The 22,856-nt window shown below is 46.3% G+C and overlaps 1 protein-coding gene across 3 annotated transcripts in view; it reads left to right on the top strand.

Moving 5' to 3' along the window:
- Window positions 1-22,856, top strand: part of SPOCK1 (SPARC (osteonectin), cwcv and kazal like domains proteoglycan 1) — a 466,817-nt gene that overhangs the window by 308,299 nt on the left and 135,662 nt on the right. For all 3 annotated transcript variants that reach the window (XM_015239542.3, XM_072956999.1, XM_072957001.1), the window contains one exon: window positions 14,740-14,854. In XM_015239542.3, the coding sequence (XP_015095028.1) occupies window positions 14,740-14,854 (115 nt within the window). The remainder of the gene's footprint in view (window positions 1-14,739; window positions 14,855-22,856) is intronic.

The raw sequence follows: 22,856 nt of genomic DNA on the forward strand, positions 1-22,856 counted from the left end.
AACTAACATGATGGTTCCACCTGCCTCATGAGGTTGCTGTCGATATTTTCTGAGATCAGATGTGGCAGGTAGCTGGTGGCACTCCCAGGCCACACGCATGAGGGGAGGACCTTTCTTGTTCAGCACCCAGAACGTTGCCTGGCACATACTAGGACTCACTGAGGGTCTGTGCTTATTAACCAGTTGATGAGTTATTAGATATCAAATTCCTTTAGAGTAAACTATGCTCTCCTATTGATTTCCTTTCTGAAGTCAAAGGGGGAAAGTTGCTAAGGAGATGTGTTCCTCTGAGGAACGATCCCCTAAGAGAGGAATATGCAGACTCTTGGTGGGGAAGGGATGGGTTGAGATGGGACTTAGGGCCTGGGAAGTGTACAGTGGCACATGCCAGCAGGACACGTCAGATCATGACCCACGTGTCACTTCATTTTTGCAGCAACACTTGATGGTTGTCCTGCCACAGTCCCTCCCTACTTCTCAGGATGTAAAGGCGCCTCTCCTGCTTCCCCATGAATGTGGTCCTGAGGCTCCTTACTCTGTAGTTCCGGGAATTTCTACCATATCTGATGAAGCTTTGTCACACCTCATCTTGTTAATGCCATCGCCTCTCACAGTAGTGAATTTAGTCTGAGATGTTGTCAGCTTGCAATTTAGAAATGAGTTAAAAATTAGTGTGGGCTGCTTTACCAGTCTGAGTTCAAAATCCTGGATTTGGGCTTGGCTTCCAGTGAGGGCAGCTTGTTCGGTGAGTGGGAGTGAGATGACCCAGCGGGCTGCCTTTGTGACTGGGACTTTGAATTGGCATCGGGACCTGTGGCCCTTTGATTGAACAGGGTCCGCAAAGAGACCAGACGGAGTTTTCATCTGTCAGAGGAAGGAAGACACCAGGGAGATTTGTTGCCCATTTAGAAAATGATTGGGCATGAAATGGATACTGTTTGGATTACAGAGAAACACATCTTCTCATTAGCTTTTTCAGGATCACAAAAGGCCTGGTGGCTGATTTAGCTCCAGCCAGTGGGATCTGGTGCCAGAAAATCTGTTATGCATTTGCATACGGAAGCAGCCTTGAGGACAAAGGGAATCTCTTTAATCTCATCAGTGGTCTTCTTTCACTGTGTTCCACACATGTATGGAGTGCAGAGGGTATGTTTCCAGCTCTGTCTCAACGAGCAGGGGGAAGAATCCATCTGGTCACCTTTCCTGCACCAGCTACCTGGTGGTGGTGGATGCTGAGTGGAGAGAGCAGGTTGCTGATGTAGGGGGTGGGAGGGGGAGGGGACCAAATGGAGTGGGTTGGAGGGACAGTCACTAGTGGGAGTTGTTGTGGAGAGTAAGACCAGGCTGGTCGTAGAGGTGGATCTCCAGAGGTCTCCTGGCAAGTAGAGAATAAGAGACAAGAGGACTTCAGGGCTGTACTTTGGCTTAAAGATGACCTTGTAGAGAAACTGGGAGAAGAAAATGGGTCCAGTTGGTCTGGTGTGACTCTAAGGAATGTTTAAGAGGAATCATGTGGGAAAGAGCTAAAGCTCACATTTACTAAGTACTTTCTTGGAATAATGTTAAGCATTTGATAGGTTGTCTCGTGCAGTCCTCCTAAGCACCATGTAAGGGTGGTGTTACCACTCGCCTTTACAGCTCAGAGAGGTTGCATAACTTTCCCAGGGTCACACAGCACCCAAGGAGCTGAGCTGAGATGTGAAATGGGATCTGCCTGGAGCCGTAGTTCATGCTCCTTTGACCTTTCCATAGCATCCATATCACGCAGATAGGTAATTTGCTCATATTAGCAAAGACATGTCCAGAGATTTGGGTTTCCTGCAGTCTGTTCACCTTTAGCATCAGCACCCTGAGCAATGACCAGCCAAGAGCCGTGTATGAAAGCAGAGCCACTGGCTTGTCATGGCGTGGTGGTGGTCATGGAGATGAGTCCGGGTCTGGAGCAAGGCCAGCATGTGGCTGCTGAGGCACCTCAGTTAGACCTCAGCCTGCTGAGGCGATGTCTGGAGACTCATTGGTCTCAGGGTACACATCTGAGAATGAGTCTTCGTAGAGGTAATTCCTGGTCCTGCCCTAAACTGTGTGTCCTCAGAAAAGTCATGAGATCTGTGGAGACCTGTCTCTTTCTCCAACACTCCAGGGTTGGTTCCCATCTTGATGCCTTTGCAGTCCCTCTCCTAGAACGTTCCTCTGTTGGTCTTCAAAAGAGAATCTTCCTTTTTGTCACATCATGACTTAAATGTCACTTCCTAGAGAGGTCGTCCCTGACTCCTTAATCCATTGTGACTATTCGGGAGCTCTCTTTTGTCTCACTCTTTCAAAACAAGCTATTTAGCTTTTATCTCTATCTAACATTCCTTCCTTCCTTCCTTCCTTCCTCCCTGCCTGCCTGCCTCTCTCCCTCCCTTTCTTTCTTCTTTCCCTTTCCTATTACATCCTCTTGGAGAATGTCAGTTTCCTAAGAGCAAGGACTTCTGTCTTGCCCATCTTCAAATGCCCAGTGCTTATAGTAGTACTTGGCATGTACAGTGAGTTTCACAAATGTTTGCAGGATCGATGGGCTGAAGTCTTTCCTATGTTCAATACAAACGTGTGTGTCTAGAGGCAGATGCTCCAGGGACTCCTCCAGCTCTGAATCTTTGTGACCTACAAATAAAAGAGTTATCCAGAGGTACTGCTGGCTCAGACAGTTTATTCAGCATTACATGAGCATGTCCCTTGGAGCAGACACATGTCAGGGGACTTGGGGTTCAGGAACGATGAGCCAGACTTGGTCCCCGGGCTCTCAGAGCAGGACTGAGTAGTGACTAAGCCCATGGGCTGGGGACCATCCGCGCGCTCATTCACTGACTGTTATGGAACCCCATGATATTCCAGACTGTGTGTCGGTGAGGGGCAGGCAGCAGTGAGGAAGAAAGATGCTATCTGCGGTCTCCTGAGGCTTCTAATGGATTTCGACAGAGTTAGAATCACATCCCAGCTTTTCCACTTATTAGTTGCTTGACCTAAGGCAAGTTCTGATTTTTTTTTTCTCTTCTATCAAGTGGAGGTGAGATTGCCTTCACAAGGTAATTGTAAAGGTGGAATGGTTCTTTGTATGGGATGTTGCAGTCTAGACACTAGAGGCCTGAAAGCAGACCAGGTGTTTGAGGGCTCATGAGCTGACTGATGTAACTGAAGGCAGGGTGAGTATTGGAGGAAGAGGAGAGTATGGGCAGGGAAGGGGAACTACATTTTAGAAGGGAGGTTTGAGGCCAGGTTGTGGAAGACAGAGTCATGAAGCTATTTCCTTAAAAAAAAAAATAAATTTAGAATCTGTAACTTGAACAAAAACAAGAACATCAATCCCCTTCCTTTAGTGGAAAAAAAAAAAACCCTTTGCAGCCATTATAGTATCTAAAGATGATTATCTCCCTGCTCTGTCTTACCTGCTAGGTACTCAGTATTTATTGCTAAAGAATGAAAATGAAAGCTTTTACTCTTTGTGTTTATTCCACATTTGTCTTAGGAAACCTCATAGGTACTTGCCCATAACTTATCATTGCATCTGTCTTCCATGTGCAGTTTAGACCTGATTTATATTTTATATTAGCACTATCGGCCTTAGCTTAGAGTAATGTAAGGAAGGCAATTGGCCATTGAGTGGTACATTGGTGAAGAGATAGGCAGGAAAGAGAGCTAGTTGTGGGCAAGGTTGAAACTGAATTGCTTAGCACATGAAAAATTGTATTTTGCAATGATTGAACAGCGTGGGATGCACAAAACAGAGGAACAACAAGAATACACAAGATTTAAGTGATATGGCACTTACTCAAGTCTGTAGTGGGAGGTGCAACCATGCTTCTCTCGGCTTGAGGTGGTTTCTAATAGCTTAAAAGATGTCCCCAAGAAACCACAGCTCCAGGCACCACTAACTTTGTCATGATTGCTTCGATGTTATCGTTTAAGGAATGGAATTTAATAACCTTGGGAACCAACCCAAGAAAGCAGAAATGAGTCTGCCCTCATTGGAGAAAGAAAGAACTTGGAAATGAGTAGTCTCCGATTCCCCATTTATAAATCCAGAGCCAAGAGTTTCTGAAAGCAGCGGGAGGGGTGAAAGTGATAACAGCTTTAATCTTGATGGTCATACCTGGAGAGCCGCAAAGGCTCTGTAGCTCTTTTGTAAACCTCACCCGGTGCTTGGCACGTGGAGGCTCTCAAAAAGGCTTTGGATTCTGTAGGGTCAGTTCTCTCAGAAACCTTGGGGCCTTTCACCAGTGGGACTAAGATAGATCCCTGGAACAGATGGCTTGGGGAATCTGTTCCAGGGGACATGGGATACGTTTTTTTATTAACCAGCTTTAACTGGAGCTGCTTTCTGGCCTTTGCAGGAAGAACATTTGTTTCTGAAGTTTCTTTGTATGTGCTTTTACTGCTGTTGATTTTCCATCTTAGATATCAGTCTCCTGGAGAGCTCTCCCCTTCATTCTAGGACCCTTTAAACTTGGTTAACACTTTAAACGCACATTTTCAAAATCTCCTTGGTGCAAGTTTATGTGAATTTTGCGTTCTGTTGCACAGTAGACCAATGACTGCCTTAATTTTTTTAAAAGTTTCAAATTACTAATTATTATCTAGTAAAAAAAGATGTTGCAGGGAGATTCACTGTGGGTTTACATTCTCCTTAGCCCACCACAGTCTAAGAAGGAAGGATTTAGGTTAAATTGTGGAAAACAGGACAAGGAGACCAAGCCATGATAGATACATGTGGTGTGGGACTGCCTATTTCCCCATCTTCCCCTGATTTTTAGACTTGCCGGTGGGTGGCCAGTGAATGAACACCACGTTGCCCCACTAGAGCTCTGTGCTGAGTGAGCTTCTCTTCCCCAGAATGCCACACTACGCAAGTGACAGCCTTACCTGGGGATCTGAGAGGTCATGTGAGCATCTCTGTCTCCCATCTGGGGCAGGCATTCCTCAGACTTTACTCTTCTGGTTTCAATTAACACCTGTTCCTGCCAACCTCTGTAGGGCAGGGTGGAAAGCAGTCAGTCAGACATCCTCTGGCTGAGGATCAGAAGGCACCAACCTTGTCCAGCAAACCTGCCTTGCTGAACCTTGCTGTGAATTTATCCCCCACATCCTGCATGTTACCACCATCCCTGGAGTTGAGCCCTTGTCTGCTGGGATCAACAGTGTTTGCCAGATTCTTTCTCCTTGATCATTCTCTTTTCTTCCTAATAACTTTTTACTAATAGTGCCTGAATGTCGGCTCTTAGGATACCTTAACCCTCAAACTCCACGGCTCTCCAGTAGAGACTTGTAAAAGCCCAAAGACTTTCTCTCGAAAAAGTAAAAAAAAAAAAAAAAAAAAAAAAAAAGGTATGACCATGTATGTTGCGCTCTTAGTGAACATAATTTAGGGCAAGAGAAGGTTTTTATTCTTTGTTTCCAGACTTGTCTGTCTCTGAGATGAGACAAAGCAGAGCATAGCTCTGCCAGAGATATACGAACACCTTAGCTGTCATATGTTGGTTTCAGCAGTGGTGTCGATCTGGTTAATCAACAAAAGTTTTCTGGGTAAAGTAGGACCTGAGCTTAATGTTCAGAAAGAAATTTAACTTTTTTTTCCTGTGGAGTCTAACATTTGAGATTGGAAAGGCTAAATAGCATCACAGCTCCAGGATCTTGAGTCTCTGAAATGCCTGGGGTCCCTTGCCCTTGGTGTACCTCCCCTTTCTTTATTTGAAAAGCTGGTAGGAGAGATGAAGATGATAACTGAGCACACACCACATGCCAGGCCCCGTGTTCAGCACCTGTCACGCATCATCTCATTGGATCCTCATGAGACTCCGGGGAGGTAGATCGGTTGGTTTGCATCTGAATCCTAAAGAAGTGAGTGACCCATTGAGTTCACATCGGTGGGAAGTAGCCCACTATGCCTCTCCTCTCAAACCCACACCTCTCTGATCCAAACCCTTGGCCTCTTGGCTAAGTGCACTAATTTTTTATTTTGAAGTTTGTAGAGTTTCTGGACTTCCCTGTTCTTACATGATCAACTACTATGGCTGCAGAATAATGGCAGAATCATGCTCATTAACACCAAAGGAGTTAGTTCTCTGGGAAAAGCTCCACGTTTTATAGGCATTTTAATTGCTTGAAAGTGAAGCACGGGTACAAAAGATAGACTTTATGAGCTATGGCTATCTTTTAAGTATACCTTTTTCCTGGAAATACTTGATTTTTACTGTGCTTTTTTATACCCTCTTATTTTCCTAGGTTATGGAACTGGTCTTAGATATTTTAAGTAGTTCTGTCTCCTTTGTTTGTAAATGTCTTATGAATAATTTCTGTCAGTTACAATGAAATAGAACCCACATGTTTTTACTGTTATAACACTTTAATAAATTCTGGCCATTTTGATGGATGAGAAGGTTAAGACTTCTCTATGCATGGTGTCTTGTCCCTCTACTGAGAGTTGTGACCATTCTCAGGTCCTGTTGTTCATGCTGCCTGGTCCCATGCCCTGTCACCACAAGGCATCATGCATTTACCTAAACAGTGATATGGTACAGTTCTCAAAAACCCTCTCACAGAAGGAACCTCACATCTCATCTGTTCCATCCCGTATCTTACATCACAGAGAGAGCGAGAGGGAGATAAATTCACTGGCCATCAGCATTGCCTTGGAAAGGAACTTTGATTTTTATATTCATTATAAACATCATATAAGTTTATTCACATATCCAAGCATTTGGCTTTGACTTCTGCTGGTACAATGTTTTCATCACAGTCGGAAGTTCTCTTGGGGATCCAATGGATGGGTCCTATGGGAGGTGGAGAGAGGGGTTTGTACGCCGTTGCTTGGTATTGTACTCGTCAGTTTTAGCCCCATCATAAACTGTTTTCGTGAGTGGTGTAGTGACTCGGAGCATCATCTTTGGTGTGAGACTCACCTAGGTTGAAATCCAGACTTAACAGCTGTGTGACTCAGACAGGTTACTTAATGTCTCTGTGCCCATTTCCTCATTAGTAAATTAATAATAAACTGATTTCTATACCAGTTACCTCAGTGGTGAACTGGGATAATATCACATTATTCTACGTGTTGGTGGATGTTGCTATCTGTTGTCAGCCCCCGATGGGATAATGCGTTATCTAATAACATGCTTCTTTCTGCCTTTTTTCCCCACCTAATTCTTCTCCTCGCCTCTTGTTTTCCCTCCTCTCCCTCTATCCCACTTTTAAAGAGAAATCAGTTTCTTGGTGAAAATGCAGAGTGAGGGTCCTTGTTGTTACCATCCCAGAGCAGCTGGAGAACCGGGGAGGGTGTGGGGTGAGAACTTTGAGAAGAGGGCATTGGCTGGCCAGGCTAATAGTATCTTGAGGTCTGTGATTTTATGGAGTGTATTTCCACAGCTGCTCTACTCAACTCCTCTTAACGTGTTCTTTTCTAGTGATCAGGACGTATAAATTAAGCCACATTGGACTTAGTCGTGGCCTCTCCTGATGTCTTCTTTTGCACATGAGCAGAGGGTTAAAGCTCTTTCCAGCTACTGCCATTAGTTCCAGCCAGGCACAGGGTGTCCTTAACTCTTCAATCTCAGAGGCAAAAGTGCCATAGTCTCACAGGGCTGGACACTTGCTCTTGTCCCTGGTGATGGTTGTGACTTGCATTGTCTCCCTGCTGCTGAGATTCTCCAAGAGGCGGAAGGAGACTCTGACTTTTGTGGGTGATGTTTCTAGACTACTCAGTGACAGGCCGCTGTGGTGGTCGCCCACAGGTGTAGGGAGTCTGAATTCCTTCACAGTGTATTGCAGGGTTGGCCCCAGAAGATAGAGGACATTTAGGAGAAACTGAGGACCCTGGTGTGTGAGTGGGTGGAGGCTGGGTCTAGTGCTTCTTTTCAAGGGAAGCAGGACAGGAAAGGGCAAGGTCATCCCCTTTGCAAGTTGACAGACCTGATTTTGAGCACTCGCTATGACATTTATTAGCTGTGTAGTATTGGGAAGTTACTTGGTGATTTCAAATCCATTTTCTCATGTTTACCTTCCTTTTTCACTTAATGTACCATAAACATGTATCTATTGTTAGTACTTATAAACCTACTTTTCCTTTATAATGCCTGGACAGTATTTCATAAATGAATGTCTTGTAATTAAGGTAACCATTTCCCTGTAGGTGGTGTTATGGACTGAATGTTGGTGTTGAAGCCTTGATCCTCACTGTAGCTGTGTTTGGAGATGGAGCCTTTAAGGAAGTATTTACGGTTGAATGAGGTCATAAGGATGGGGCCCCAATACAGTAGTTGTAAGAAGAGACATCAAAGAGTTTGCTCGTTCTCTGTGTGCACCTAGAGAAACCAATGTGAGGCCACAGTGAGAAAGTGGTCGCCTGCAAGCGAGGAAGAGAGCCCGCACCAGAAATTGACCATACTGACATTCTGACCTCAGACTTTCAGCCTCCAGAACTGTAAGAAAATACATTTCTGTTATCCAAGCCACCCAATCGATGATATTTTGTTATGGCAGATGAACATTCAGGTTGGTTACAATCTCCCCTTACTGTGTACCATTAGGATATACATTTTTGCCTAACACGTTCACCAGCTGGGTCGTAGGATGCTTCTTTTTTCCATTTTTTCCATTGATTATTAAAATGTTCATACATAGCAAAAAGCTGAGGGAATGATATAATCACTTCCCATACACCTATCCAGCTAAGTTTCATGGTTGTTATCATTTAGGGGCATGGTTGAAAAATTGCCCTCCAGAGAGGCTGTTCATAGTTGATACCACCCCCTGCAAACGCACACATACATACACACTAATATAAGAGAGAGGGTACTTTTAGTTTTAACACAGAAAGAAATGAGTCCTCAGACCCTTGGTTTGAAGGGGAAGGTAAAGGTCTCTTTCCAGGAGGATATTTTTGGTCAGATGCATCTTCTTATCCTCTTCCCCTTTGTCCTTGTCTGTCCTATGTCCCCGCCCACCCTCATCCCCCAGTCCTTGGGCTCACACGGTCAGCCTTCAGTATCACTCAACTGTCTGTCCTATTTAGACACATGGTTATTACGCCCCTTTGTTTGGCCTCAGAGAACATGGCCAACACTTTGATTTGAAAGCTGAGAACAGTGACGGAGGATTTCCAAGCTGCCATTCTTCCCTAGTTCCAGCAAAATCCGATGGGTGGAATCTCCTGTTTTGTATTCTGTGAGGCTCTGTTGTCAGCTAGTAAACAAGCCCCTCTGGAGAGGGGGGACGCACGATGCATGCATGGGTTACCATGGGGACAGACAAGCTGTAATAAATGCTTGGGATCTTAGCTTGATGAGGTTTTAGCAGTTTGGAGTAATTTCTTTGTCAGTCATCCATTAAGTCACTCCTAATGAATCACTGGGAGTGCCTTTGGTCTTCAGATGAACCTCCGATGAGCATGGTTCGGGCAGAGAGCAATCTTAAAAGGAACAGGGAGACAACAAAGTGTCATTAATTTGTCAACTCTTTGCATACTGAGTGGCCTTTTGTCAGAGGAAGTCTCCGTGAGTCACAGGAGTGGATCACAAGTTCACATGACTGTTTTAGACTAAGTCTTTGAGTCTTGGTCAACCCATGTAGACTTGTTGCCTCCCAGAATCCTTTGCAGCTTAACGTCCCCAGGGAAAGGGATCACAGAGGTGCCTCACAGGAGGAAAGGGGCACTAAGAGCTGACCAGTGGTACTTCCAGCCTGACACCCTCTCTCATTTGGAGGGTGAGAGTGTGCAGTGTGTCTATTCTGATCCAAGGTCCACTTTCCATGTAAAATGTGTGTAAACGGTTCTCTCTTCTACCCCTTCTCTAGCAACTTCAGCATGGAAGGGCATGCCATGTTTGTTGTCACTGTCAAACTTGGTGGCCATGGGCCCCGGAGTCCTCACTGTGGTTTCAAGGCCCCCCAAGATGACGCTGCCATGTTCTCCAGTCCTTTCTTGCACCACCCCAGCCCGAGCCCGCTGCCAGCCTGATGGAACACTGCTGTTCCCCAGACTTGCTGTGATTTCTCTTACATCTGGAAAGGGAGCTTCTTTTTACCTGAAAAGTTCTTCTTCATCCTATTACCTGGTTAAACTCATTTTTCCATAGATAGCAGTCTGTCCAGGAGGTCTCCCCTGACCCACTGAAAGGCTGGAAGAGGTACCTTCCTTGACTCCTGTAACAAATAGAACTTACCCTCTTATTTCCTATCTCCTCTATTGAGCTGTGAGCTTCTGGAGGGCTGGGCTGACATCTTGTTCACTCCAGAACTCCCAGCCTCCAGCCTAAAATAAAATGAGCCTGTACAGAGCAGATGCTCTATGTCTATGAATGGAATAAACCCAAGATGTATCTCTTAGGTGACTCTTAGGGGTCCTTTGATCAGCACACAAAATGGAACATCCTCTCATCTCAGCATCTCTGAGGTGGTACCCTGCTCTGCTGTTCTAGGCGTTATGACCCTTTGCCAGTGAGGTTATAGGATGTGCCTACGGGCAGCAGAAAGGCTTGATTCAGAGTTTTAAAATCAATATAGCTAATTAAAAATTAACTTGTACTGGAAAACAAGTTCAGAAACAATTACATTAAAATATCCCTACCTTAATTGAGACCAAGCAGTGAGCTTAAAAAATAAAATTAATTAAAAAAAACTTACACAAAGCCTGTAATTAACTGGCTTTTAAATTCAGTGTTTTCCAGCTTGACAAATTTCTGCTTAAATTAATTCATTCTTGTTTTTTTTCTTTGAAAAAAATTTTTGTAGAAGTTACTGAAAAAATTAATTGGACATGTGTCTTTGCCAGTTGACACTTGATTGGTTTGTGTGTGGGAGCAGGAAAGATGGCATTAACCTTCCATGCCTGTCTGCTCCATTCTAGGCACAATCTCCTGTTTCAATACACAATGAGTCCTGCAGTTATTATGGTAGAAGAGGTGGACGGGAGGCGGGGCTTTGGCATCTTGTGGGGATGGCTGCGTCCTATCACCAAGCACGTGCTCTGAAAGAGGGAAACTTGGAGCACAGTCTCCAGAATTCATTAGGACCTTGACAAGGAAGCTTCTACCCCTGGTCCGGGTTATCACTCACCCTCAGCCCTCTCTCCCTCCGTCTTCACCTGCACAATTTCCCTGCGGCTTATTAAAGCGCCTTTCAAATTCCACTTATTATTCTGATCGCCTATCAGTCCCTTGAGAAAGTGGAGCCACCCAGCCCTGTCGGGTATGGGAGGGAAAAGCGAATTTGAGAGGCAGCATTTACATGTAAATGACACACTCCTTTACCATCCTCATCCCCTTTCAATCCCAATATTGCTGTTTTTCAAAAGCAAGATGCGTCCTGGTGATTAAACAAACCCTGACAGCTTGATTTGTTACTGTTTTGTTGTTCTGTGAAGTTCGTTTACTCTTAAATAATTCCCATGCATGTTTGAAGTCTTCAGATCCTGGTAATTAATTTTTAGCAGACTTGATTTCTGTATGCAAATTGTTAAGTAAGTTTGTGTATGGAGTTAAATAACTGATGATTTTTATTTATGACTATTTCTGGTTAAAGTGGATTTATTTCTTGCTCTTTCTTTCTCTCTCTTTCTTCAGGAATGGTAGCTTCAGGAATTGGAGGGGGCCGTTTAGCCTAATGGTAGGGTGTCAGATGGCAAGGTTGCAGAAAGAAAATTGACAGCTACTGGCCAGATGACTCCTTTGGGGTCCACTGCATTCACAGCGGTTAGGCAGAGGACACAGCTGCCCAGGGTCAGCACCCCACCTTCTGGGGAGCGCTAGGGCCGTGTGTGGCACCAGCTTGGGGCAGTCCTGTGTGGCCCAGCTCAGGGCCCCCTGGCTGCCACTTGCTTTTACTCCTCAAGTTTCATTCTGCCCCAGCATCCTCTCGGGAACGTGGTGCCTCTGGGCTCTCTACTTGGTGTCAGGTGGAGCCGCACATCAACTTTTAAAAGGAGACTTCTAGGTGATTTTCAGACCGCTGGCGTATCGTGGTGAGGAGTTAGGGTTTGGAGTCAGCCGACTAGGTGTCAAACACCGCCTGCACCTCTCAGCTTCTTTGTGCAATGGGCACACGAACCACAGCCAGCTCTGTGGTGTTTGTGAGAATTAAGGACGGTAATCCAATTACAGGGCTTAGTTCACTGCCTGCATGTTTCAAAAGCGCTGGGTAAGTGTTAGCTATCGTTCTGGTTATGATCAAGGCTTATTGTGCACTCTGGGAACAAAATACAGACACGCCAAAAATTCACCATCAGCCACGAGGTGCTTAACCCGAACCACGTCTGTTCTAAGCCCTTAAAAGAGTGGCTCACTTACCCTCATGACAACTGAAAGCGGTACCAGGTACGGTTACTCTTCCCTTTCACAGACGAGGGAAGGGGTGTATAGAGGCTAGGAAGCAGTGCGGCCAGCCTTCACCTTGAACCCTGGGCCTAGAGTCTGCTGTTCCCACCAGGCTCAGCTGACTTACTTTCCTTGAGATCGTGCTGCCCACGAGGCCATCTGGATCCCAGCGTGGACCCTGCAGATCTTTGAAGTTGGCTGCAGAAGCAAAGACCAGCTGAAATTCAGCCCTTAAGCTTGTCCTGTAGTTCTGTGGATCTGGACACCCATTACCCTAGGTCAGCCTGGCGTTCCCCATCTCTGAAATCCCCTCCGGGGAAAATCCCAAGGGTTCCAGGACACCTGACGCCTGTCAGGGCAGTGCCTCGGTGGGCACCTGCGACTGAGGCTGCGGGGCTGGTCCTCGAGTTTCTTGGGATCCGTGCATGTCTTACTTCATCCTTTGGTGACTGGATGTCTGAAAAGGGGCTGTGAAGGCCAGCGTGGTCATCATCAGTGGTCACCTGGTAGTTGTTCATTGTTCGCTTGATGCTGTGTGAGTCTAGGAGAGCAAGTCACAGCTGGCTGGACTGCCGCCCTGGGGTTGGGGTGGTGGGCGGTGCACAGGGAGGCCACTGGCCTAAGATGCACCGGCCTCCTGGCCTCTCCTGAGGATGTTTCCAGGAAGCCAGACTTCCACCTGGGACCAGAAGTTCCTGCTGGAAGTTTCTGGAAGGCCCAGCCTCAGAGGACTCTGAGGGCAGACACAGGCCCCCTGCCTCTCAGCTCCCAGAGGTGAAACCCTCAGCTTAAGAGCTCAGAGTGAGTGCCCTGTCTCTGGGGCTCTAGTCAGCCTCTCTTTATCTTGCTGCATGTTTCCTGCTGCTAAGCTCTGGGCTGCTAGGTCCATCCCATCCCCTGGGGAGTCAGCTCTGCTGGATGACTCCCTGGGACCAGGACCTGGGTCTTGCTGCTCACCCGACTGGCCTGAGAATACACCCAGGTTTCTGTTTGCAGAGGCTGAAGCTGTGCCCTGCACAGTTCAAGCAACAGAAAAATGCCTTTGGATAGCGTGTGTGCAGGTCCCTGGAGGAATTACCAGCAGCTATCTGAAGAGAAGGGCATTGAGATTCTGGGTCTGGGTGGGCTGATAGGAAGCGTGACTTCCTCCAAGTGCAGGGAGCTCGTGATCACTGGGGAGCCCAGAGGTTGAGGGGACCACAACGTTTATGACAGCAGTGTGCTGTCCCTGCTTAGGATGCCAGTTTGTTTAACCAAATGTTTGTGTGGGGAGGACTGGGGAACATTCCCTCCCCAGGCTGTGGAGAGCAGTTATAAAAGATTTATCACCTGATGGGCTTTAGGCCCCGGAGCTGGGAGATGGCACAATTGCTTTTGTTTTGCAGAGAATTCCCTGTAGGCTCTTCTCTGCCCTGATGAGCACATGCACCTCAGCCTGCAAGTGCTGATTAGCCAGGGGCTCACTGCTCTGCCTGTTCTAGGAAATGTAATATACGAACTGCTGTCTTTGGAGACCTTTTCTGCAGTGACTTGGCTGAATCAACGCCTTCCCCACCCCCCACCCCATTATTCCCTCCCACAAAGCACACAGTCTAGTCATATTGAATATTTGAGGATTGCCCAGACATGCCTCCCTACCTTGGAGTGTGCTGCCCATCCTGGCCTAGATTGCCTTTCCTCTCTTTGCTTTTTAAAATCCTACCCATCCCTCAAGATCCAATTCACATATTAATGCTTCATTAATCCCTGCCCCAGAAATTGATCTCTCTTTTGCTCTCAAGCTCTGTTATCATTTTCTATGCCCGGCATGGCCCTTATCTAATTCTCCCTTGCACAATAAATATTTATATGTCAGCTTTCTTTCTTCCTGCCTGATTATATTGTAAGTTTGTGTGGCACTGGACTGGCTTGTGCATCCTGAAGTTCTTCACAAAACTTAAAAGAGACTTACTTATGCATATAGTCTATTTTGATTGAACTGAAGACCTCAATACTCCATCCTCTGGGACTTAGTACACCGTAGGAAATAAGTAAAATTGGGCACAAAGTCATAAAAAGCAATAGCAGACAAATAACCAAAGAAGGAAATGTCACTTTTGGTCCTTAGAACACTCAAGATGCTAAAGGATTTTTAAAAGTAATTCCTGCCAAGAAGAAGATGCTGAAACTCCCCAAAGCACGAAAGAATCGCTGTCCTGATGCTGAAGAAAAACACGTACCATAGACACAGACTTCCCCCTGGTTTGCATTTTCATCCCAATCACCTCCAGCCTAAGAAAACGGCATAGAGTGCAAACACATGGTCTGTTTATTTCCCACTCATTTATTTGAGTAGAATTGGAAATTAAATTTCCCAGGAGGTCCTAACGCCCCTCTTTGTGTTCTTTTCACTCAGCCCTGGACCCATCCAAGGACCCCTGCCTGAAGGTGAAATGCAGCCCTCATAAGGTTTGTGTGACCCAGGACTACCAGACCGCCCTGTGTGTCAGCCGCAAGCACCTGCTCCCCAGGTAAGCCGAGGGCTAGGAGGCGCTCTGCATCCAGCAGAGCTGGGGTCCCTGATCTCTGACTGGGGGACTTGGGGGTGAGGGGGAGCAGGTGTCTGTATCTGTGTCTTGCATGGTACGTAGTACCTGAACTCTTGCTGCGGTATGAATCTCAGGTCTCAAAGACATGTTTGCAAAGAATGTTAACATCTTGATTTCCTTTGAATCAACTTTATTTAACTCTGAGCCCTCATTCAAGCAAATGCACAGAAAGTCCCTTCCTGGCCATTGTGGTGGGGCCTTCCTCCTCCTTGGATGACCCCAGGATCCGGGAAGCTTCTAGCTAAGAAGACAGAAGCTGTACATTTAGTCTCCTGGTTGCCACTGACATCCTCACTCTGATGATCCTTTGAGGTCCGTTGAGACTGGGGAGGAAGGAGGAGGGCTGTCTGCTTCCATGCTGTATGGGATGTGTGCATCTTCGCCAGGCTGGAGCCCTGGGTCCTGCCTCCTCAAGACCACTATGCCACCATTCCTCCCGAGAACATGCGTTGCTGTTTCCTCAGGGCACAGCCTTCTCCAGGCCAGGAGGGAAGGTCTCTCCTCTTCACAGCTGTTAAAGCCTCTGTCTCTTGCCCCACCCATTGCCAGCACCCAGTGGGCTTAGGCTTTCACACAAGTGACAGAGAGAGCCTTTTCATTCAGGCTGTTTCTGCCTTCAGTCCTGCAGATACTTGAAGCAAGAAAACACACACACACACACACACACACACACACACACATTCTTTTTTAAAGAATGGGATTGGATGGGGTACGGGTAGGAGAAGGGTGATTTCGGTGCCAGCGTACCACCTGTACAGTGGAGAGGTGCAGCGATGGGCACTGGAGTCACACACACTTGGGTTACTACCCTTGATTACACACACTTGGATTCGGCAACTTTCTCTGCCATTCACCTGCACTTCACCGTAACCACAGGCGAAGAAAGTAGCCTACTGGAACTCGATTCCCACTGAATTCTGCCTCTCTATAACTTTTGCTCCTTGGTTTCAGTTTGACCCTGGGACCGTGCAGAAGGCGTCCTCTACCATCTCTTAGTTCTTAAAGTCTAAGTAATGCTTGCCACTTTGGCTACTTCTCTTGGGACATGCGTTAATTTCCCTCGGTCCCCTATGTGGTTCCCTCCAAACTTGCGTGGGGAGCACCTGTCCTCTGACAGCGTGGCCCAGCTGAGGACCAGCGCTCCCTGGGTGGTGGGACAGCATGGAACAGAGCCCCCGATCCCCCTGCCCCTGCAAACCTGGCACCTACAGCAACAGACCTAGGCTCTGTGATCACCTAAAATAGCCAAGCTCAAATCATATTTGAGGTATTACAACATACTAGCTCTTCCCCCAGACTGGAGTGTCCTCCCTGGAAGTAAAGATAGATCTCATCCCTGAGCCTTCAGTGTGCGGCAGGCATTGTGCTCAGAACCAGCAGCCTTGAATTCCTCCAATCATTGTGGCAAGTTGGTATTTATTTTTGTCATCGCTCTAAAAATGAGAGGACTGAGGCAGAGAGAGGCATGAGTAGCTTGCTTTTGTATAGCCAGTAAGTGGCAGCCGTGACTCAAACCTAGGACTGCCTAGCTCCCAAGCTTGTGTTTTTTGTCTGTACCATGTGTTGGCCTCACGATTCAATCTGTTTTGTCTATCCATTCATTTGTTGTCATTTAACAGAAAGGTCTTGAGTACTTACTATGTGCCAGGCTTGTGTTAGGACTGAGGCTACAGAGGTAAACAAGGGACCCTATTCCTACCCTGAAGGAAATCACATTGACTGCAGAGTGAGATTTAAAAAACAGATTTTTGTTGTTGTTATTATTCAAACATCCTTTTAAGGCATACATGCTCTGAGCAAACTATCCTAGATGCTCTCTGCCACCCATGATTTCTTCCATCTCTGAAGGAGGCAAGATGCAGCCTCTTTTGCTGCAAATACCCAAATACCCTTTGGTAGAGTGCTGTAGGTTGTTTGGCCATCTGGCTTTGTGTCTGTGTGTGTGCACGAGTGTGTGTGTAACGTGAACAGTCCATTGCCTGTTTCCTCCTAGAATACAGCCCTTTCTGTAAGTGCCAGACAAGAGATTTTTAGTTTTAAGCTCAAGTCTGTCTTGAGACCGAGGCAGCATCCTTTTTGGTATTCAGGCCTATCCAGGTGTAAATGGGGTTCTTCTGGGTACCCCATGTTTCTGTGTTGGAAACACCGCAACTTTTTTTTGTGTGTTGAAACTGTAATTCTCATCTCTCACATCTCCTGGTGGCCACAAAATTACAGTGGCCAAGAGCATAGGTTTCGGACTGAGACCCTTCAAGGCTCCGTTCCCAGTTTGGCTCCTTCCTAGTTGTGTGCCCTTGGCAAGTTTCTTTACTGTCCTGAATCTGTGCCTTCTCCTCTGTAAAGTGGTTTTAATGAAAGCACTTACCCCCTTCCTCTGTCTCACTTGCTGGGATACTTCCTCTAGTAATTCTTGTGGAGAGGGTTTGTGGGCAGTTAAGTTTTGCTCATTCTTGCGTAGGGCATTTTGTGTCCATTTTTGATGAGAGGTCAATAAGATGGAGGTGTGTGAGGTACATAGTAACATAATGACAGCTAACCTGACAGTTACTAAAACAATTGTGATGATAGTTACTGTTATTGTCTGATTCCTTCTGGAAGGTCAGCCACCAAACCTCCCATTCGCATGCCCCTGAGAAGGAAGTAGCTCATGCAGCGGCCCTGCCCTCATCCTGGTCTGACTGTTCTGGCCTCTGGAGTTCCTGCCCTAGGAAACCTTGAGGTGTTGTAGGAGGGTCCCAATGCCATTTGTTCCGCCCTCTGTGATTCTCAGCAAGGTAGGACTTGCAAGAAGATTGCATTTTTGATGATGGATGCCGATTGTTCCCTGGAAAAGCAGCCCTAAGAGGAGGCTTTGACTGAGGCGGGTGCCCACTGCCTCATCAGGATTTGGGAGGAGACCTACACCTGGGGAGGCTCCGCAACGGTGTTGGCTGTGGTTGTGGGTCCAGCCTCCCCACCCCGAGGCAGAATTACTCAGCCCTATCAGCCAAGTGCAGACCTCCTCTTAGGGTCTTGGACACCTTCCCAGATGAAACATCTGTCCTCCCACATTATACTTCAGGGGTCCCCTCTGACCAGGGAGGTCATGTTGACAGCCCCATTTACTCATCAGTCAGGAAAGTAATCTTTCTGTCTGTGAGACATCTGTAGGCAATCCCGTCAGCCAGTCTGGCCTCTGCAGCCTCTCAGGAGGTAAATCCTGCCCGCCAGGCAGGCACTCACAGGGAGAGGCGGCCAGGCGGGCCTGGGGCAGATGACGAGGCTGCAGACTTGGGCTGTTTCTTTGCAAGCAGGTTGAGGCAGAAGGACAGTGAGTGCCTCCACGAGAGAATTTCATAAGCTTTCTTTGCCCTCGGAGATTGAGTGAGTGGAGAAGCTGTTGGACACGCACACCTGCGACTCACAGTGTCTGGTGGGTGAACAGGCCATTTCAGTGGGGGGCCAGGTGGGGCAACCAGCCCTCCCTCTGCTGGAACACTTCTCCTTTATTGGGATGGTATTGGGATTTGTATTTGGTTTCCTTGAGAGGCTTCAGCTAAACTCACATTCCCTTTGGAGGATTCTCTTTGGAAATTCTGTGTTTCATCTCTTCTTGCTGTTGAGCAATACTGATTGGGGTTGGGAGAGGGTAAATTCTTGGTAGGATGTTCATCTTTTAGGTTCTCCAACGGGGCCTTTTACACACTAAAGAGCAGTGTGAAGGCAGCCCAGACTCAGGGAGCCTTCTCTTAAATGACTTTTTCTTAATATTCTAATTAATTTTTGATATAACAGTAGTTGATGCTTATTACAGAAAACACTAAAAGTATAGACAAGTAAAAAGGAACAGGAAATAGGCAATGGTCACATAATCTAAAAATAGTAATTCAAATATTCCAGCACCTTTTCTTCCATTCTTCTAGTTGTAGGTTTTGTCCATTGGTTTGTTTTTGTCAAAATTTGATTATCAAGTGGTACCTTTCCTATGTATAAAAAGTTGTATTGAGCTCTCTTCAGTTAATATGTATAAATGAGTATTTTTATGATACTGAAGCTCTTTGTAGATATAAATCTTAATGATTGTATAATGTATGATTTAAAAAATTAACTTGAAACAGATCATAGACCTCAATATAAGAGCTAAGATTATAAAATTTTTAGAAGAAAATAAGAGTAGTAACCTTGGGTTTGACAAAGATTTCTTAAATAGGACACACAAAACATGAACTATAAATGCCAAAAAAAAAAATAGAGAGAAAATTCACAAATTGGATTTCATCAAAACTGAAAACTTTGATCTTTAAAAGATGCTGTTAGACTAATAAAAAGCCACACTGGGAGAAAATATTTGCAAAACATATGTCCAACAAAAGATTTGTTTCTAGAATATGCAGTGGAAACATATGTCCGTGTAAAGACTCAGTCATAAATGTTCATAGCAACTTTGCTTATAATAGTTAAAAGCTGAGGGGAGGGTACAGCTCAGTGGTAAAGTGCATGCTTAGCATGCACAAGGTGCTGGGTTCAATCCCAGTACTTCTATTAAAATAAATAAATAGATAAATTTTTAATAATCCAATTACCCTCCCTTCCCCCAAAAAATAAATAGCTAAAAGCTGGAAATCAATGGGTGAACAGGTAAACAAGTTGTGGTATATATTCTTTGCAGTGGATTAATAGCAATTAAAAAAGAAAAGCTTTTGATACATGCAATAGCATGGACAGATCTCATAATAATTATGCTAAATGAAAGGAGACAAAACAAAAGTGTATGATTTTCATTTACATGAAATTGTGCTGGATGTAAGTTTTGGTGACCAAAAGCAGATCATTGTTTGTCTTGGGGAACAGGATGGCGGGGTGCTTGATGTAATGCTTGATAATGCAAAATGGACCTTGGGAAACAGTTAAGTCAAGCATTGGCCTTAGATGCCAAAGATTCTACTGGCAGATGGGTTTGTTTGAGGAAGAAGAGTTTTTAATACGGCAATGTGTTACTCTTCCTGACTTAAGTTTAAAAAATATCCTCTTAGGCCTTCTTAAAGAAAATACCCCCTTAGGGTATGATTCATGAAAAAGAGTGGACAGAAAGTCATACAGCTTGCAGAGGGACCGGCTGTCAGGGATTCACTGCCAGTGGGGTGGCCGCTCTGACTTATTGTTCTGGGTGGGCGGGAGACGGGGAGGGCTTCTCCCTACAGAACGCTGAACATTGATTTCACCTCTCTGTTGCCATTGATTTTCGTTTGGTGAATGGAAAATTGAAGCATTTGTTTTAAGTCTCCCAGACAAGCCGCATTCTCAGATTCTGCACGTGCGTTGTGAATGGGAGGAAAGGCTGTCAGGGTGGGACTTGCGGTGTCTGAGTGTATTCTTGGAAGCCTCCTGGGAGCAGTGGGAACTAACCTGTTTTTAAACCAGGAGCTGATGGCTGGTCCTCCCAATGGTCTAGGCCTCTCTGACGTAATAGCCCTTTATCTCTACTTCCTAATAATTGTCTGGAATAACAACGAATCCTCCTCCGTACCCAGCAAAGAATTCAGATCCAGTCAAGGCTGGCAGTGCAGTAGACCAATCTGAGAGCTCTCTGTCTTTTATGTGAACTTGAAAAAAAGAATCAAAGTGTCTGAGGTCAGAGAGAAGTACATCACAGAATGTGCCTCACATACCAAACTCTCACAGGATGTTTGAAAGGATGACGGTTATTTCATCTCAGTTTTGTTTTACAACAAAGCACTGCCTCCCACTACAGGGGCTTTGAACAGGTTGATTGTACACACACGTTTGTCTCAGACTGGGAGACACACAGCCACGAGGAAGGTGGGTAGTTCCTAGGTGCCTGGATGGCTCTCTGGTGCCTTGTTCCCAGTTACCAAAAACTGATCACACCCACAGCTCTTGCTATGACTTTAAGTTGATGTGGCTCATACCCTTTCTCCGAGGAGCCTATGAATGGCCTTGTATTCTGTTCTCACCTCGAGGGATCTTCAGGTCCTGTGTCCTCTGGGTAGGCTGCTCAGGAGGGTGCAGTGCTATTTCTAGGCTATTTGTGGAATTGGTGCCGCTGGGTTTCGAGTTGAGGCCCCCTTTTGAATCAGTCACCTTTCTAATAAGAGGAACTGCTGCTGCTGGGGTCTGTTGTTTTGGGAATGCCTACCTCTGGGCCCTGAGGAAGACGTAGGGAGGGTGGTAGGGTCCAGAGCTGCCACTCACTGACCGCCTCCCATGTTGGGCTCTCTTGGCAGAGAGGACCTCACTGATGTCTCGCAACAGCCTGCAGGTCTCTTACTGTCCTCGTTTACAGATGGGGCTGTCGAGTTTCTATCAATGACTTCCTTGGTGGCACAGGGGCGGTTTTGGAACAAGGAAGGAGGGATGCCATGCAGCCTCCTCGGCTGTGGAGTCGTGGGTGTGCGCTCGCACTGGTTAGTTGACTTTTGCCCACGGTGCTGCAGCCCACAGCGTGCCAGCCCGTCTGTTCCTGATCCTGCATTCACTGCCGCACACAGGCCTGGGCCCTTCTCTCCTGCCTCCTGCCCCTTACAGAGCCATTGGTGGGGTCTCGAGTATTAAACCCATGTCCTCCTTTCTGTGCCCAAAGCGGTAATGCTGGGTTCATTTTTTCCCTTCGTGGTTTTTCCAAAAGCAGTCATTCCAACCACATGTCACTGAAAAATAGATACTTAATTACTTTAAACCACAGCCATTGAAAAAAAAGAGAAAAAAACCAAAACCCCAACAACTGAAGTACTATCTGCTTCTCCCTGTAAGGACCCAGGTGTTACCCACATCCTCACTGAGCAAGATTTCTTAACTCAAGCAACACAGTTACCATCTCTCTTCTTTTGTTTTCCTCTCTGAAGCTGAAGGTATTGATTAGATGAGCTTGGGGACAAGAGCAACAGAGAGTAAAAAACAGTTCATAATGGAGATGTGAATAATTGGGTGGAATTTTTAGTCCCTTGGAGTGGGGCAGGGTTGGGGGCTGCTGGTGGGCTACAGGAGTGAGAGGCAGATCTTACATTGGAAGGCAAATTCACTAGGCAAGTTTTATAAATGCATTAAAAATACATTATGCATATATATGTATGTATAACTGAATCACTATGCTGTACACCAGAAATTAACACAACATTGTAAATCAGTCATACTTCAATTAAGAAAATCAAAATCATGACTGCCAGTAAAATGTCCCAGACCCATATCTTTCCCTGCCCAGTTTTCCTTTTTTTTTTTTAAACCATGCTGCCTGTGCCAAAACAGTGTTACATCTGAAGACATGGGGGCAGGGGAGTGTGGCAGGGTTACCTGGTGAGCCTCCTAGTACGTCTCAGGGCCTCTGCCTGGCTGGGCAGTTTCTGGGTGTGGCTGTCAAGGACCAGACCCTCTGCCCCGCTCTAGTCCTGTCTGGCACCCTCCTCCAGGCTGCCATCTCCACCTCCTGGGCTGCACTGCTGGAGAAGGGCCTCCTTCCAGAGGGAGCCATTCAATTTCCATTGGACCCCAAAGCACTGGATCCTTGTCTTTTTTTTTTTTTTTCCTTCTTTTGAGCCAGGTTCTGTGTAGAGGAGATGGAGAATGTTTTGTGGTGGACTTCTCAGAATATGCATGTGCCCAGGTGCAAAGCTGCTGGAGAGCTAGTCAGCCCAGAGTTTTTGGAGCTGGGAATGGCTGTGGACAGGGCCAGGGACTGATGGAACACCACTCCCTCATTTCCTCCCCATCTCTTACACAACGTTCGGTGCACCACCCTGCTCTGTGGTTCTGCCCCAGATCACGGGGCTGCAGTTGCCGTGTTCCCAGGTGTCCTTGCATAATAAAGAATGTACAGAGTGGCATATTTCATTCATCAGATTTAAGTGGGTGAAAAAGTGGAGGCTGAGGTGCGTGTGCCACCCTTTGTTGTTGTGTTACCTTTGCGTAGGCCTGACGCAGGCCAGGCTCA

This window comes from Vicugna pacos, chromosome 3 (genome assembly GCF_048564905.1).
Source record: "Vicugna pacos chromosome 3, VicPac4, whole genome shotgun sequence".
Classification (NCBI taxonomy): Eukaryota; Metazoa; Chordata; class Mammalia; order Artiodactyla; family Camelidae; genus Vicugna; species Vicugna pacos.